This window comes from Nasonia vitripennis, chromosome 2 (assembly GCF_009193385.2).
Source record: "Nasonia vitripennis strain AsymCx chromosome 2, Nvit_psr_1.1, whole genome shotgun sequence".
Taxonomy (NCBI): domain Eukaryota; kingdom Metazoa; phylum Arthropoda; class Insecta; order Hymenoptera; family Pteromalidae; genus Nasonia; species Nasonia vitripennis.
The window spans coordinates 32,906,244-32,922,123 of NC_045758.1; the positions used below are offsets into that span (position 1 = coordinate 32,906,244).

Here is a 15,880-nt window from a genome sequence, read left to right on the forward strand (position 1 = left end):
ATATATACTGATGGACGTGAAATTTGTGTGTCGAAAATACGGTTCGGTCGATCGACGAGTTTATTGAAAATTTACTTACGGAATCGTATATCCCTAATACAGACTATAAACTCAATTGAAGGATAAATATGTACCCGTCAATGTAAATTCCTCTTAATTTCACAGAACGTAGTTTTATGCAGCTCCTGGTACCGGCGCATATCATCACTTAAAATCACATATACCTCGCGAGCGATTCCCCGAGCTTTCGTGTCGAGCTTTCCGAGCTTTTTACTAGTGCCGCGGCTAAATTATACGCGCGCGCGAGCCTCGGCTGATTTGAACGAGGGGTAGGTCCGAGCCGCAAAAAGTTAATGGTATGTGTGTACCGTGGGTGCGTGCCACCGGTGCGTTGAAAAGCTCGCCTCGAGCAATCTTGAAGATAAGCTGCTTTTGTTTGCGAATAATTATTTTCTACGGGAAATTTCTCCGAAAAGTCGGATCGATTAAATAAACGGATGAAAGATTCGAATCAATGGAATTATATCGAACGAGCGTAAAAAAAAAATTAGTTAATCGAGATCCGACGGTAATGCTTTATTGTACAATCATCCGATGTTTATCGCGGATAGCCGAGAGGGCTAATACTCATCGCGAGATTTCTGTCGCGTGCGCGTGTGTATATACAGTATATGGAACATCGCATGTGTATAAATGTATGGCGCGAGGGAAAAGTCTGAATAATTAACGTTATCGCGAGAGAGCGAAGGCACATACAACGAATGGAAGGGGGGGGGGCGGGTAATTCATGGGAAATGCTTGGAACTTATTCGATTCGCGCCTTACTGATGTGACATTGAATTTCCGCGAGAATATATAGCTTCGCTCGTTATGCTCGAATTTATGGATACAATTTTATTCTTCAATCGTTAGTTCAGGTTGATGAAAGTCAAGTCAGAAAATTTTAATATATCCTATACTTACTTTTTAAGTAATTAAGTAAAATTTATTAAAATATTTATTGTTCAAACTAGGGATATAAAATGTCATTTCTACGAGTGTGATCATATGAATACGAAAAAATATATATATATATATATATATATCGCTCCGTAACGCAAACTTATGCAATGCGAGGTGCGTTCGTCAACACATCGACGTCCAGTAAGACTAATAGTATTTTTCAGCCGACTCTTCCTCATCGATTCCACGATAAGCTATCTCATTGCGATCATTTGCATAATCCATCGAAACGACAATAAATTAACCACCCACTTCCTCATCGATAACCCTACTACCTCCCGTTGCCCAAATTCCCAACAACAACAAAAACAGAACAAATCCTCGATTTAAATCCCCATCTCCCCGCACGTGTCTCGTAAAACAACCCACGCGTCGCTCACATCCGCTTCCGCTATACAGCTGCAGCATCGCAGCGAGACGCCAACGCTACTTGCCTGGTGCTGCCATCTCGCGGCCTCCACTCGGACCACCCGCGCACACGTGTGCAGAGCAAAGCAGCGCACACGCGCTATCTCCGTCTCTGTCCAACTCCAGCGCGTCTATAGTTCGAGCCGCCGTCGCCGCCGCCGCCGCTGCTGCTGCCACCAACTCGTCGGACCCCCGTTACTGCGGCACGCAGGAGTCCTGTCGTTCTTTCCCAGGGAGTCCGCCATTGTTGGCGCACGTATATTTTCGACCAGGCCTGCCGTAATCGGACAACATCCAAGATGGTACGTATCCTAGACTTGAAATATCCCCGGCACCGTCGTCCCCGATGCCCGGAGTGCAAGGACCGACCTGTATTTCGGGCCCAATCGGCCCCGAGGCCCCGGGAAATCCGGAAAACCGAGCGATTGCTCCGGATTGCGCAACAAAGCCGCCGCCGCCGCCGTCTCCTCGCTTACATCGTCCTTCCTCTACGTGTCTTCATCTCGTCGTCGAGACATCGGATAGTTTCGAACTCGCAGCTTTCCGGCCGAAGCGTCCGCGGCTTGTAGACTTCGTGTCCGGATGCGCCTGACGTGAAGTATGCGGGCGCAGATGTTGGAGGAGCTGCCCGCGTGCTTTCGCGCGGGTGCGGGTCACCTGGTGCGTTGCGGACGTGGCCGTGTGCGGGATTCGTTCGGATGACGCGCGCGAGGATGACTTGAGGCATGGACGCTCGAACCACGTGGACGGGACGCGCCGCGAGGTTAAAAGCTGTTTCCCTCTGGCTGGACTCTGCCCTTCGCTGACAGGGCTGTTTCTAGAGAAATGAGGCGGCCTCGAGGTACTTTGCTCGGTTTTCGCTGTCCAGGCTTTGTAGTTACGGGGAACGAGCTGAGACGCTTGTGCACGAGTGCTAATGGAGGGTGCAATCTGTTTTTCAGGTGAACTTCACGGTAGACGAGATCCGTGGCATGATGGACAAGAAGAAGAACATCAGAAACATGTCCGTCATCGCTCACGTAGATCATGGAAAGTCAACTTTGACCGACTCCCTTGTGTCCAAAGCCGGTATCATTGCTGGAGCTAAGGCCGGAGAGACACGTTTCACTGACACCCGTAAGGATGAGCAGGAAAGATGTATTACCATCAAATCCACGTAAGTTCCCTTTGCTCATTTGGCTTACGTATACTGCTCGAACGCTGTGCTTTGAGGTACTGATCAACCTATCTGTTGCTTTGCAGGGCCATCTCTATGTACTTTGAACTTGATGCTAAAGATTGTGTCTTCATCACCAACCCTGACCAGCGTGATAAGGAAGAGAAAGGTTTCTTGATCAATCTTATCGATTCCCCCGGGCACGTTGATTTCTCCAGTGAAGTCACAGCTGCTCTTCGTGTTACCGATGGAGCCCTTGTTGTTGTTGATTGTGTTTCTGGTAAGTCGAATATCCCTGGGTTGCCTCCGTTGACTGTAAAAAGCAATGAATATCTTGAAACATATTGCGCTGACTAACAGCTCCCCTCTTTTTCTATCAACAGGTGTATGTGTGCAGACCGAGACTGTGTTGCGTCAAGCTATTGCTGAGCGTATCAAGCCTGTTTTGTTCATGAACAAAATGGACCGTGCTTTGTTGGAACTTCAACTCGACAGTGAAGATCTCTACCAAACTTTCCAGCGTATTGTTGAAAATGTTAACGTTATTATCGCTACATACTCTGATGATGATGGTCCCATGGGTGAAGTCCGTGTAAGTAAACTGATCGTGACGATGCTTTTTTTGAAAATTAGTTTGTCCGCGATTTTTCTCAACATGATGATTGTTCATTCACAGACCTGTTCTGAATGTTTGTGACAGACAATAAGAACGGCCAACTGATGGATAAATTAAAAATCACGCGCTATGATGTTCGACTGAACACGTTATATTGATAAGCTTCTTTTATTCAACAGGTTGACCCCAGCAAAGGATCTGTTGGTTTCGGTTCTGGACTCCACGGATGGGCCTTCACTCTGAAACAGTTCTCAGAAATGTACGCTGAGAAGTTCGGCATTGACGTCGTCAAGCTAATGAACAGACTGTGGGGAGAGTCCTTCTTCAACCCCAAGACAAAGAAGTGGAGCAAGCAGAAGGAGTCTGACAACAAGCGTTCCTTCTGCATGTACGTCTTGGACCCCATCTACAAGGTGATTATCCACGACCTTCTTTACATTCGTTCAAGTTTATATCCTTCTGGCACACTAGCGTCTCTCTGTAGTGCGGAAAAGGCTTTCTTCCTTGGAAGAAAATTGATTCGCGCACGGTGACAGTGTCGACAGTGCGTCAACAGAAGGAGAGTAAAATAGCGACTACGTTTAAACGATGTCATTGAGCCTCTATCCTTATGCTCGATAATGATACGCTACGACGCTGATGCTACATACCATTCCTTAGAAAATAAATTTTTTACGAAAATATTTGTTCATTTTCATAACACGAATTGCATTGTTTTTTTTTCAGGTCTTTGACTGCATCATGAACTACAAGAAGGATGAGTGTGAAGGTCTCCTGAAGAAACTGGGAATCGTTCTGAAGCCTGAAGACAAGGACAAGGACGGAAAGGCTCTTCTCAAGGTAAATTATACAAAATCAACTCAAATATTGATAAGTCTACTAGTAATTTAAAGTGATGAGTGTTCTTAAATATTTCTGACACCTCTTCTGATAAATAGTGAGAGAGACTATGAACTAGGACTGAATTTGTTTCACAACTCGTTAGATATTTACTACCGACGTATTTTCTAGTTAATAATTCGAGGTGATTTTTTTAGGTCGTCATGCGTACCTGGTTGCCAGCTGGAGAAGCTTTACTTCAGATGATAGCCATCCATCTGCCATCTCCCGTTGTAGCCCAGAAGTACAGAATGGAAATGTTGTACGAAGGACCTCACGACGATGAAGCCGCTATTGGTATCAAGGTAAAACATGTTTAATTTCACAGTCATTTTTTCTTCGAATTTTTACATGATGATTGTTCATTTCACAGACCTGTTCTGAAAATTTTGTGACAGACAATTAGAACGGCCAACTGATGGTTCTTTAAAACAAAAAAGTTCAATATTTTTTTTAGAAAGTGCTATATCTTTTCATTTTATTTCAGAACTGCGACCCTAACGGCCCACTTATGATGTACATCTCGAAAATGGTACCGACCTCCGACAAAGGACGTTTCTACGCCTTCGGTCGTGTCTTCTCCGGAAAGGTCTGCACTGGTATGAAGGCCCGTATCATGGGACCCAACTTCCAGCCCGGCAAGAAAGAAGATTTGTACGAAAAGGCCATCCAGCGTACCATTCTCATGATGGGACGTTATGTTGAAGCCATCGAAGATGTTCCTTCTGGTAAGCTATATTTTTGATACTAAATGACTTTGCACAGATATTCTCACACTTTAACATGATGATTGTTCATTCACAGACCTGTTCTGAATGTTTGTGACAGACAATAAGAACGGCCAACTGACGTTAATAACTCATTGAATATTTATTAGTAGTGCATTATCGGCCGTATACTAATGACATTTTTCCAATTTTCTTACAGGTAACATTTGCGGTCTTGTCGGTGTTGACCAGTTCTTGGTGAAAACCGGAACCATCACCACCTTCAAGGATGCCCACAACATGAAGGTCATGAAGTTCTCTGTCTCCCCCGTCGTGCGTGTCGCCGTCGAACCCAAGAACCCTGCCGATTTGCCAAAACTTGTAGAAGGTGCGTTATCCGATTTAAACTTCTGTTAGCTTCATTTTGTATAAAATCCAAATGATGAGAATGCTTTTGAGCACTGGGTTATGATGTACCGTGATTATCGTTGACAACCTGATAGATTTTCAAAAGTAAACTTAGAAAATATCTTGCCAAAGCAATTCGTCTATAAGAAAATGTTTTTTCTCTTCAGGTCTGAAACGTCTGGCCAAATCCGACCCTATGGTGCAATGTATCATCGAAGAGTCTGGGGAGCACATCATTGCTGGTGCCGGTGAGTTGCATCTTGAGATCTGTCTGAAGGATCTTGAAGAGGACCACGCCTGCATTCCAATCAAGAAGTCCGACCCTGTCGTATCATACAGAGAAACTGTCTCGGAGGAATCCGACCAGATGTGTCTGTCCAAGTCGCCCAACAAGCACAACCGTCTCTTCATGAAGGCTCAGCCCATGCCCGATGGTCTCGCCGAGGACATCGACAAAGTATGTTCTATTTCACTTCTACTTTTATTTGCACTTCTTTTACTTTTACTGGCTTTATTATGATGAATGTTCTAAAATATTTCTGACACCTCTTCTGAATAATAATGAGAGAGAATACGAACAAAATCTGAATAATTTGAAAATCTTCTAATTTCGTTTTAAATAAATTGCGCGCATTATAACAAATTCTAAACTTGTTTGCATAAAATAATAACTAATCAATGTTTGCAATTGCTTTAGGGTGACGTCAACCCCAGAGACGACTTCAAGGTCCGTGCTCGTTACCTGAGCGACAAGTACGATTACGACATAACAGAAGCCAGAAAAATCTGGTGCTTCGGTCCCGACGGAACTGGCCCCAACATCCTTGTCGACTGCACCAAGGGAGTACAGTACCTTAACGAAATCAAGGACTCTGTCGTTGCTGGATTCCAGTGGGCCGCCAAGGAGGGTGTCCTCTCTGAGGAGAATCTCCGTGGTGTTCGTTTCAACATTTACGACGTCACGTTACACGCTGACGCTATCCACAGAGGCGGTGGCCAAATCATCCCCACGACGAGACGTTGCCTTTACGCCTGCCTTCTCACTGCCTCTCCCAGACTTATGGAGCCCGTATACCTTTGTGAAATTCAGGTGAGCCTTTTTAAATTTTTTTTTTTTTTTTTAATGACCTTGTTTAATGAACATTTTTTGTTTAATTATAATCACTCGTTATCGGCTGATTACGTTAGGTAGATAAATTCGAGAAAAGCACATTCATATTAGAACTAAATTAATTAATCGATTTACAAGGAAATTTCCTTGTTTTCTTCTTTTGCGCAAAAGAACAAATTTTTAATCGCAAAATTTAATAGGCTGCTTATGCAACCGCTCGAAATCAAATGATGAGAATGCTTTGAGCACTGGGTTATGAATCACCGTGATTATCGTTGACAACCTGATTGATTTAATGAACACAAAAAAGAGCCTTTGCGATTAAAACAAAATCAATAATTGAAATCTATTTATTTTATAGTGCCCCGAAGTCGCCGTGGGTGGTATCTACGGTGTGCTCAATCGCAGACGTGGTCATGTCTTTGAGGAACAACAAGTGGCTGGTACCCCTATGTTCGTCGTAAAGGCATACCTTCCCGTCAACGAGTCGTTCGGCTTCACCGCTGACCTGCGCTCCAACACCGGTGGACAGGCCTTCCCACAGTGCGTGTTCGACCATTGGCAAATCCTTCCCGGAGACCCTATGGAGGCCGGAACTCGCCCACACCAAGTCGTCCAGGTAATTTATTCATCATGTTTATTACATTTTTTTTAATTCGAGCCACGATCATAACTGATGACTACGACTATATTACGGTCTTGTCATTTTTAACTTCGTGGCAAAGTGAAGTGTTTTTTAAGTTTCGGTTTTCCAGTAAAAATCTGGTCTGCCAGAATAGGGAAACATACATATTAATCTTCGAATCAATAATTTTCTTGGAACGTGGTAATAATGTGCGACGTAGAATGGCCAGTCTTGAAAATAAAAACTTATCTGTGAAACTTATACGAACGTGATGTAATTCTTATCGGAAATATACGGTTGTTGGTTGATTACTGTCTTAGTATACTTTCGTCGCACTTGTTTTCGATATTTTTTTGTTTCAATAATGTTATATTGTTAATCAACTGAACAAAAAATTAATATTATGAATATTTATTTTCAGGACACACGTAAGAGGAAGGGATTGAAGGAAGGTCTACCAGACTTGAGTTCATATCTCGACAAATTGTAACCGTCGTGCATGGACGCATCATATTTAAATAATTATTTAAATATTGTAATTCAATTAATATCGCTGGAGCAGTGTACATCTATACCATCGGTCGTTATATGAACTTTGTTCCTCCGCGCAACATCGTGGAAAATAAAAATTATAAATACAAAAAAATACGGACAACTATTATAAATTGTAATTACAGAGCAGGAAAGAAGGCAAAGAAGATACTCTTACTTTAGCACGGGGAATACTATTTTATACATTTATTTAATTAAAAATGAATCACAATAAAAGCTGCCAGTGGCTTTTGTTTTAGAAAAAAACTTGAATTGCAGTACTGAAAAACGTTATTCTGTAATTTTAAACTTCTCCCCTTTTATTTTTTACTGTTAAATCCTGTTATGTTGCCCCGTTACGTTTTTTTTTTCCGTTTGACTGAATAAAATAAACGATTCTACTAATTGTGATAAGAATAATTTTTTGAATCAAAAAGAAATATATTAAGTCTTATTTTATTGAGACAGGCGAAATAAATTCATTTGCACTGAGCGATAAAAATGGTTTTTTATGTACTCGTTGCACATTAACAGTATATTTTAAGGTAAAAATAATGAAAACCTTTTTAAGTATAAAGTATAACATTTTTTTATACACATCTTTTTTTAATTCCTAAAAACATTGCAATAAACATACATCTTTTTTATTTTTTATTATATATATTTAAGTAATTAGCATAGATTTTCTTAGACTTTAAAAATTCTTCTTATATAAATTTTTCATCTTTATAATGCTTCGGCATGAATGTGACCTTAATCTATGATACTTATTTACATTTATATGAGTAAAATTTAACTCGGATATTTTTTATAGACGCAGATTTTTTTCTTGACTCGGGAGTCAATACAATTAACGTATATTAGTCAAAGAAATTACATTTCCAATTATTTTTTAAACAAACCGATGGCGTCTTAATCTAAAATATTCGTAAAAAATGTTATTACTTTAAAAAGTATAAATATTTGAAAATGTATAACTTATGCTTAGAATGATTTTTTTTTCACTAAACTGGGTTAATTGTATTTTTATATATGCCTGCAAGAGATTGAGCAGCTAAAAAGACTATATCTTTCCTGGATACTCCTGTTAGTGCACTGTGCCATTCAGTGTGCGAAACCTGAAACAAAAGTAATATTAGTTTAGAAAATTATTTATTAAAAAAAGTTAAAATTTTTGTATTATTTATTAATTTTTAAGACAAATAAAAAAATATATAACAGCATGTTCTTATTACCGTAATAATAATATAAAACAAATTATTGCATTTCCATCAAGTTTCAAATCTTGTCTATCAACTGCGTATGTTGCCAGTTTCTTTATAATAATATAATGATGAACAAGAGCGATAGCTCTCCATAACAACTTCAAATCAATTCTCAATTTTAACTTTTTACTATAAATGGTTCTTTAGTGCGTCTTTTTTTTATTTCGTGAAGATATAGCAGGTATATATAGCGACTTTAATCGATTTACCAAAATTAAGTAGTATCGCAAAGAGAAGTAACCGTTACCTGTAAATTAGCTCCCATTAAGCTGCCGATTGTCACAGCTAAGCCATCTTTGGAATAGTCTTTGGGTGTTGATTCTTGCGCTGTCTCAACAATTTGACTCGGAACCGGTGTCATTTGCGTAAACGTTTGCAGATTGATCTTCTGCTTGACATCCTCGAGAATAATCACTCCCAAATCATACCACTTATCCTGTCCGACTTCTAATATGAAATTCTCTACCGCTACAATTGGAATGTCTGCTGGAATTGATGGGTTCTTTCGTACACCAGCTATTCTCTCCTGGGCGGCCTTCACTCCTGCAGCAAAGCCGACCGGCTGAGCTGCCGCAGGTGCTGTCTCAACTTTCGTGCCGCTAATTTATGAAAAATCGTGATTTTTTGTATTCATTTTAAAATTTTTCAAACATTATATATGATGTTTTCAAATTAAAATGCCCAGGTAAAATGAGCCTTAATTAGTTTAAAACTATTAACTGATATATCCAATACAATTAATAATACTAATAGTCAAGGTCACAGAAAATTAGTAAAAGTTCTGAGGAAATGTGCGTCACAATGAATATGTACGACACATTCCAACAAAATTTCTAGTTTCTACTAAGACCCTTTCATCTGCTTTATTTATTTGAGGGTGTAAAACGTATGTTATAAAAGAATTACTCACGTTACTGTCGCGTTTCCAAAAACGTTCTGAAAAGCTTCACGTATGGGAGCCACTTTTGCATCCTTGTCCGATGCAACAATAATTTCAATATCTCCACCAGAATCTGAAATATACAATTCTAAAAATGCACGAACATATGTTTCAGCATTAACTAACATGGCTTTAATAGGTGGATAGTTTTCCATATCACTAAATCCAGATAACTTGTCTTAAAATATTCGTTGGGTGTCACTTGATATATAACTTTCTCAACTTCATTTTATTTTTAAATCCACTATTTTAATCACAAAATTATTATTATTTTGCAAAGTTCATTAACATTAAATTAATGTTATTCATCAATACTTGGTGATATGTCTTTGACAGCTAGACTCTAACACTGACACTCAAGCTTTGCCCAAGTTTAAAACAAAACTGGGCAATGGCCACACTCCAAAAATAGAGCAGCATGTGTGAACCAGATTAGACTGCTATTATTACATGCTTGACACAATAGTATGTTTTCATTCATTTTTTTAGTTCAAAAGTTGTGCATGGATTGTAAATACATAAAAAACATATTTTTTAATAAAAATAATTAATTTTGCATTTAATTGAAGATCAAAATTAGATGTAATGTGGCAATATATTATTAGTTCATAATTATAGAGAATAAATGTTGTTCATAAAAGCCATTACTGACAGTAGTAGCCTTACTCATAATATTTATGCATATTAAATATAAACGTTTTTTCAGAATAATTATAAAATTATGATGATCTGAAAGTATTTACAAGATGATTTTAATTTTAAACATCTTACATCATATTTCAAGTGTAATGTCTACTGCATCCGTGCCTCCTCTGCACTTCTACTCATGCAGTCTGTCAATTAAAAAAAAAAGACAACAAAATACTTACAAATAAACTCACGCATTTGTGGGTCTAATGTTGTAATCATGGAGTTAACACTGTTCTTAGCCTTTTCAGCGACTTTGCTTAGTACATTACTGTTTGCCACAGTATCTTTTACCCATGTAAACAAGCTTCCTGCCAATGCACTGGTGTCCATTGTAGGACTATCTGGGGCTATTAATACTTGTGGTCCTTTATATTCAAAAGTGGATGCCGTTGGCTCAGTAGTCTGAACTCCTTCGGGTGACTCTGTTGGAGTTTTGACATTTTCGCTCTTGATCAACTCCTCGGTCTGAGCAGCTGGTGAGCTTGCAGGTGATATGCTCATGGAATTTGTGATGAATGTAGGAAGTGCAGTCGGAGGTGCTATCTTCGACAGTATATTCCCCAAACTTAAGGGTGTTGTGACAGCTGTTGGTGGTGTTGCTCCTGGGCTAGCTGGAGTAGTAGCAGTATCTAAACAACAATACAAAAAACCATTACGAATCTATTTATAACAAAAGAAAAGATAGCATTAATAGCAACAATTATCGCGTGCGCTCATCTGCGTCGAGAGATAAGGACGTCAGACACAGGTGAGTAAACACAAAAAGAGAGTCGCAGTGTCAGTATAATATAGGTAAACAATACTCGAGAGTCGAGAATCACTGACCAGCAGTGGCCGTAGCGGGTTTCGGAGCAACGGACTCACTGAAATCCTCCGGTTTCTTCTCAACGAATTCGAAGCCAGACTCTCCGTTCGACTCGTCGGTCATCTCGGCGATATCAACAACAATGACTACTTCAACGAGCGAGAGACAAGACAGCCTCGTTTAACGATCCGGCCGTGCGTGTATAGGTACGTCGTATTGTTATGTCACTTGGCTGGATCGACTGTAGCGGCCAGAATAACTGGATCGTTGCTGCGAGACTTTCACCTCTCGAGCCTAAACAAAATAAGCCAATTACACACTCTACGCTGCTGCAGCTACGCTTTTTCCCCTCGATCTCCCGTAGTGTCAACGCCACGTGATGACGTTCTTTGCGCGAGAACTGCGCTCGCGAAGAATAAAAACATATGCGTCGTTGGATGTGGGTGTTGTTTGTAAACTCGGCTTTAGCTCGCGAACGCTTTGTAAGCGCGGCTTGATCGAAACCGTACGTGATATCAACAGATGGGTGGTTTCGGCCCCTGTTTATCACAATTTCTCGACGGCTCAGAGTGTAAGGAGGCGCGTCTGGTCTGAGCAGTCTGAGGGATCTTTCGGCGCACTGCGCATGAAACTGTTGGCCAGTCCGCGGTCGGTGACAACAATATAACCTCATACTTGGTACGTGCAGTTTATACTTCACTTTTTTCTGGCTTCATCACACTCGATATCAGCTGGTGACATTCGAAAAATTATAGAGAGCAGCGTCGCTAGACGAAAGAATCGCCTCTTGTTTTATTCATATTCATTGTTGTTGTCGAGTGTGTGTGTGTCGCTAAGATATACATAATACGTATGTACATACGATATGCATCGCGAAAGTATACTTATTATCCATGGTAATTCTGCAGAGTGCGAACGAGGAATTATCATTGAGGCATAAGAGTCATCATTAGGAATTATCATTGAGAGGGCGAGAGAAGAGATAAAGAGAGCAGAGGTTGACAGATTGGCAAAGATGGCTGACAATAAGGAACTTCCGCCGCTTTTCGACAACGACGAGCCAAAGAACGAGATGGATCTCGACGACGACGACGACAGTGATATATTCGCCTCGGCTATACAGGTGATTGTCGAGCTTTGATTCTCCTCCGAGGCTTCCAACTGGAGATAGAGCGGCCGTGGCCCGACCTGCACACGTATGCATTTCGGAGCAGAGTTATCGTCGGCTTTGATTGTGTTGTGATTATTAGCGGTGATTTCGCAGAGTTCGGTTGATTGTTGTTAATTTTTATGTAGGTGGAATGGGTTAGTTTGGGAGTCGATAGTGTGTTTTGAGAGAAAACGGGATTTCGCGGTGACGATATATCCGCCCCTTTTTGGCAGTTGGGGATCTCCCAGTATTCTTGTAAATAAAAGAATTTTTCTGCTATTGCCATGGATTGTGGGTCATCTATTTTTGTTTGATGCTGTAGATTGGCTTTATGGATAGGTCTTGCATTCTCGTGTGCAACAATGAGATTTAAATTGTACTTTCAGAGCTTTTTACAAGTAGATTATGATTGCTCCGAAATGTTAAAAGATATAAATAATGATAATGTTTAGGAGAACTATGTGGTATAGCTTACAAGTTATTCAAAAAGAGAATAATCATTGAAACAAATTTGTTCTATGCATAAAAAATGACTCATCTCTATTCAACACTTATTACTATCTATGCTAACCTTCAATTATCAGTTCTATGAGCAATGCATGGTTGCTTGCATCACAATTACATTGAAATAGAGAGGGAAAAAGTTCTTAAACAACTGTATTTTTCAGGATTACAATATACAAGAAAACACCTCACCATACAATGGTGAATCTACTATTCAAGCAGAACTGCCAAAGTTGTCCCTCAGAGATGCTGTCCAAGACAATTCTTTGTCCACTCTTTCAAGTCCTGCTGCACCATCAGGACCACTCAGTCCTCCTCTGGATCCAATGGGTGGTGATATTGGTGACCTGCATGATGTTCCCATCAATGATGACGAGGAAAACCCACAATCCAATATTACCAAGTCTCAGTCAATGGAGGAAGTAAAGTTTTCAATTTATGTATACATTTAGGATTGTAAGGTTGTACATAATTTTAACATGGATATATATTTTCAGGTCCTAACTGAATCCTCAGACATGTTTTTGCAAATCACTGTTACCTCACCCCAAAAAATGGGTGATGGCATGGGGTCATATGTTGCCTACAAAGTTGAAACAAAGACTAACATACAGTTGTATAGGAAAAGAAGTTTTAGTGTAACTAGGCGTTTTAGTGACTTTCTTGGATTACATGACAAACTTACAGAAAAATATTTAAGGAATGGCAGAATTATTCCACCAGCACCTGAAAAAAACGTTATTGGTAATTTCAAAATATGTTGAATCTTAGCTGTCAATTGATTGAGTTTCACAAATACTTAATATTCAAAATATCTGCAGGTACAACAAAAGTAAAAATGTCAGGGGAAAAGAACCAAGAGCCAAGCTCTGGATCTAACGAGTTCCTAGAGCGACGTAGAGCCGCGCTAGAAAGGTTCTTAAATAGGGTCGCAGCTCATCCGATATTTTGCGTCGACCCAGATTTTAGAGAATTTTTAGAAGCAGGTAAAGTTTAATGCCAACCTTGTTTAGTTATAAATTGTTAATTAACAAGCACACAATTAATATATTGTATACATATTAGATATGGAATTGCCGAAAGCTACAAATACCTCAGCATTGAGTGGTGCTGGCGTTATGCGTTTGTTCAACAAAGTTGGAGAAACCGTAAATAAAATCACTTATAAAATGGATGAAAATGATTCGGTAAGAAACAGCGTCCAAGATAAAATACAAGTAAAATTATTTTGGATGGAGGTGTTTAACAGTTTTTTTATCTGTTTAGTGGTTCGAAGAAACGGTCACCCACGTCGATTCTCTCGACACTCAATTGCGCAGTTTACACGCAGCGGTTGAAACTTTAACGAACCAGAGAAAAGAATTGGCGGGTTGCACGGGCGCTACTGCTCGATCTATCGCCGTTTTAGGTCACGGTGAACCGGGCGCCTCTCTGGGCAGAGCTTTGGCACAATTGGCTGAGACTCTGGAAAAGGTCGAGGTCGTCAGAAAAGCTCAGGCGAACAGTGACCTTTATCAATTTGGAGAAATGCTTCGCGACTATGTGGCTCTAATAGGTGCTATTAAGGTACGTAAGAAAATGAAATTTCCCAAATCCATCGATATAATCGAAATACTGCTGAATTTGATCGTGAATTTTGTATTCTACTCTAGGATGTATTCCACGAACGAGTGAAGGTCTTTCAAAATTGGCAACATGCGCAGCTAATGTTAAACAAAAAACGTGAACAGAAAGCACGCTTAGAACAGTCAGGTCGGTCGGATAAGACGAGTCAAGCAGCCACAGAGGTCATCGAGTGGGAGTCAAAAGTTGAACGGGGCCAAGAGGAATTTGATAATATATCCAAAATGATTAGAAAAGAGGTTGAACGCTTCGAAATGATTCGGATACATGACTTCAAAAAGCAGCTCATACAGTATCTAGAGGCTATGCTGCAGCACCAGAATCAACTCATCAAGCACTGGGAGAGTTTCTTGCCAGAGGCCAAGTCTGTCGCGTGAGCTTCCATTAAAATGAGATGGATCCTTTTCTACGCTAGGCAAAAGCACCGGAAAATCTGCTCAATTCTCCTCGCGAAAAATCATAACCATGTCAAAGGCATTTTTTAATCATCCAAATATTATTATCTAATGCGTCGCCAATGGCAGGAACACTACTGCAACGGTTTAAAAATTTCATTTTTTGAAAGAAAAGATCTGATTGTAGTATAATGTTGCATTTTTTGCAAAAGATTTATCAAATTTATAGTTGGCTTTGTAGTATTGATTTGATTTTTTTGTAAATTTAGACTTTCATGTACTTTGCAACTTAGTATGCCGAGGACTATTCAATCATGATTACTATAAAGTATTTTTCAAGTATACTTGAATTATGTGATTAAAAGGTAGATGGATACTTTTATATTTGCTTTTTATTGCAAACAAATAATGTAAGTCAGTTTTCTATACAATTTTCAGACTGTTTTTAGGGTACATTATGTATTATTTTGAGAATACAACCATATTTTGTTAAAATGTAAGTAACTTCTACAAAAGTTATAAAATTATTGACACTTAAGTTTTCTTTTAATTTATGATGACTATTTTCTTGACATTGTCATAACTTTTCTGGTCTTAGATCTTTTCTTTATTTAAAACAATTGATAGAATCCATGGTTAATATAACTTTTGAAAAAGCTCAATGTATAACAAATCTGTGGGATAAACAAAATTATTATCCCTCTTAATTCTTTAAATGTTTCAGTATTGTTCCGACGATGCAATAGTTTCGAATTTTTCGAGCTTAATAGCATTATTATTGTTGATTAGATTTGGAGATATCCAGTGCTGTGCGCAACGTCGAGTATTGATTGAGCTCTGTTAATTGTGTATTTCAAACATTTTTTATTACTGATAGATAGTGTTTATACAGAAAAAACCATTGCAATAATTGAGTTTACAATTATTATTATATATTATTTTTATTTTATTATTATTATAAATAAATAATTCCTTCATAACGCGTGATCTCTTAATTCACTCTACACTCAATCCCCGTGAAATTGTTGGTCTGTTTACCGATTGATTCTGCTTAATCTGTCATCG

The 15,880-nt window shown here is 39.4% G+C and overlaps 3 protein-coding genes across 5 annotated transcripts; 2 read left to right on the top strand and 1 right to left on the bottom strand.

The window, feature by feature from the left end:
• Positions 1–1,509: 1,509 nt before the first annotated feature.
• Positions 1,510–7,885, top strand: LOC100118511 (translation elongation factor 2). The gene is made up of 13 exons (XM_001602410.5): positions 1,510–1,712; positions 2,352–2,566; positions 2,653–2,846; positions 2,950–3,158; positions 3,362–3,595; positions 3,909–4,022; positions 4,220–4,366; positions 4,549–4,789; positions 4,989–5,156; positions 5,344–5,633; positions 5,874–6,266; positions 6,649–6,906; positions 7,334–7,885. The coding sequence occupies exons 1-13, from the start codon at positions 1,710–1,712 to the stop codon at positions 7,400–7,402; spliced, it is 2,535 nt and encodes an 844-aa protein (XP_001602460.2). The 5' UTR covers positions 1,510–1,709; the 3' UTR covers positions 7,403–7,885.
• LOC100118471 (protein PRRC1) lies at positions 7,762–11,779 on the bottom strand. Of its 3 annotated transcripts, none has more exons than XM_031924692.2 (6): positions 11,164–11,547; positions 10,518–10,967; positions 9,619–9,721; positions 8,956–9,307; positions 8,454–8,561; positions 7,816–8,360 (listed from the first exon to the last, which is right to left on the bottom strand). In XM_031924692.2, the coding sequence occupies exons 1-6, from the start codon at positions 11,264–11,266 to the stop codon at positions 8,304–8,306; spliced, it is 1,173 nt and encodes a 390-aa protein (XP_031780552.1). In that variant the 5' UTR covers positions 11,267–11,547; the 3' UTR covers positions 7,816–8,303. The 3 variants fall into 3 exon arrangements, with proteins under 3 accessions (XP_008204851.1, XP_031780552.1, XP_031780553.1); XM_031924693.2 differs by having other exon boundaries at positions 10,530–10,967; positions 11,164–11,545; XM_008206629.4 differs by having other exon boundaries at positions 7,762–8,561; positions 11,164–11,779.
• On the top strand, positions 11,151–15,795 carry LOC100118432 (sorting nexin-2). Its single transcript, XM_031924691.2, has 8 exons — positions 11,151–11,821; positions 12,052–12,266; positions 12,962–13,219; positions 13,295–13,541; positions 13,619–13,783; positions 13,863–13,984; positions 14,064–14,363; positions 14,450–15,795. Exons 2-8 carry the CDS (start codon positions 12,159–12,161, stop codon positions 14,795–14,797), a joined length of 1,548 nt encoding a protein of 515 aa, XP_031780551.1. The 5' UTR covers positions 11,151–11,821; positions 12,052–12,158; the 3' UTR covers positions 14,798–15,795.
• Positions 15,796–15,880: the final 85 nt, after the last annotated feature.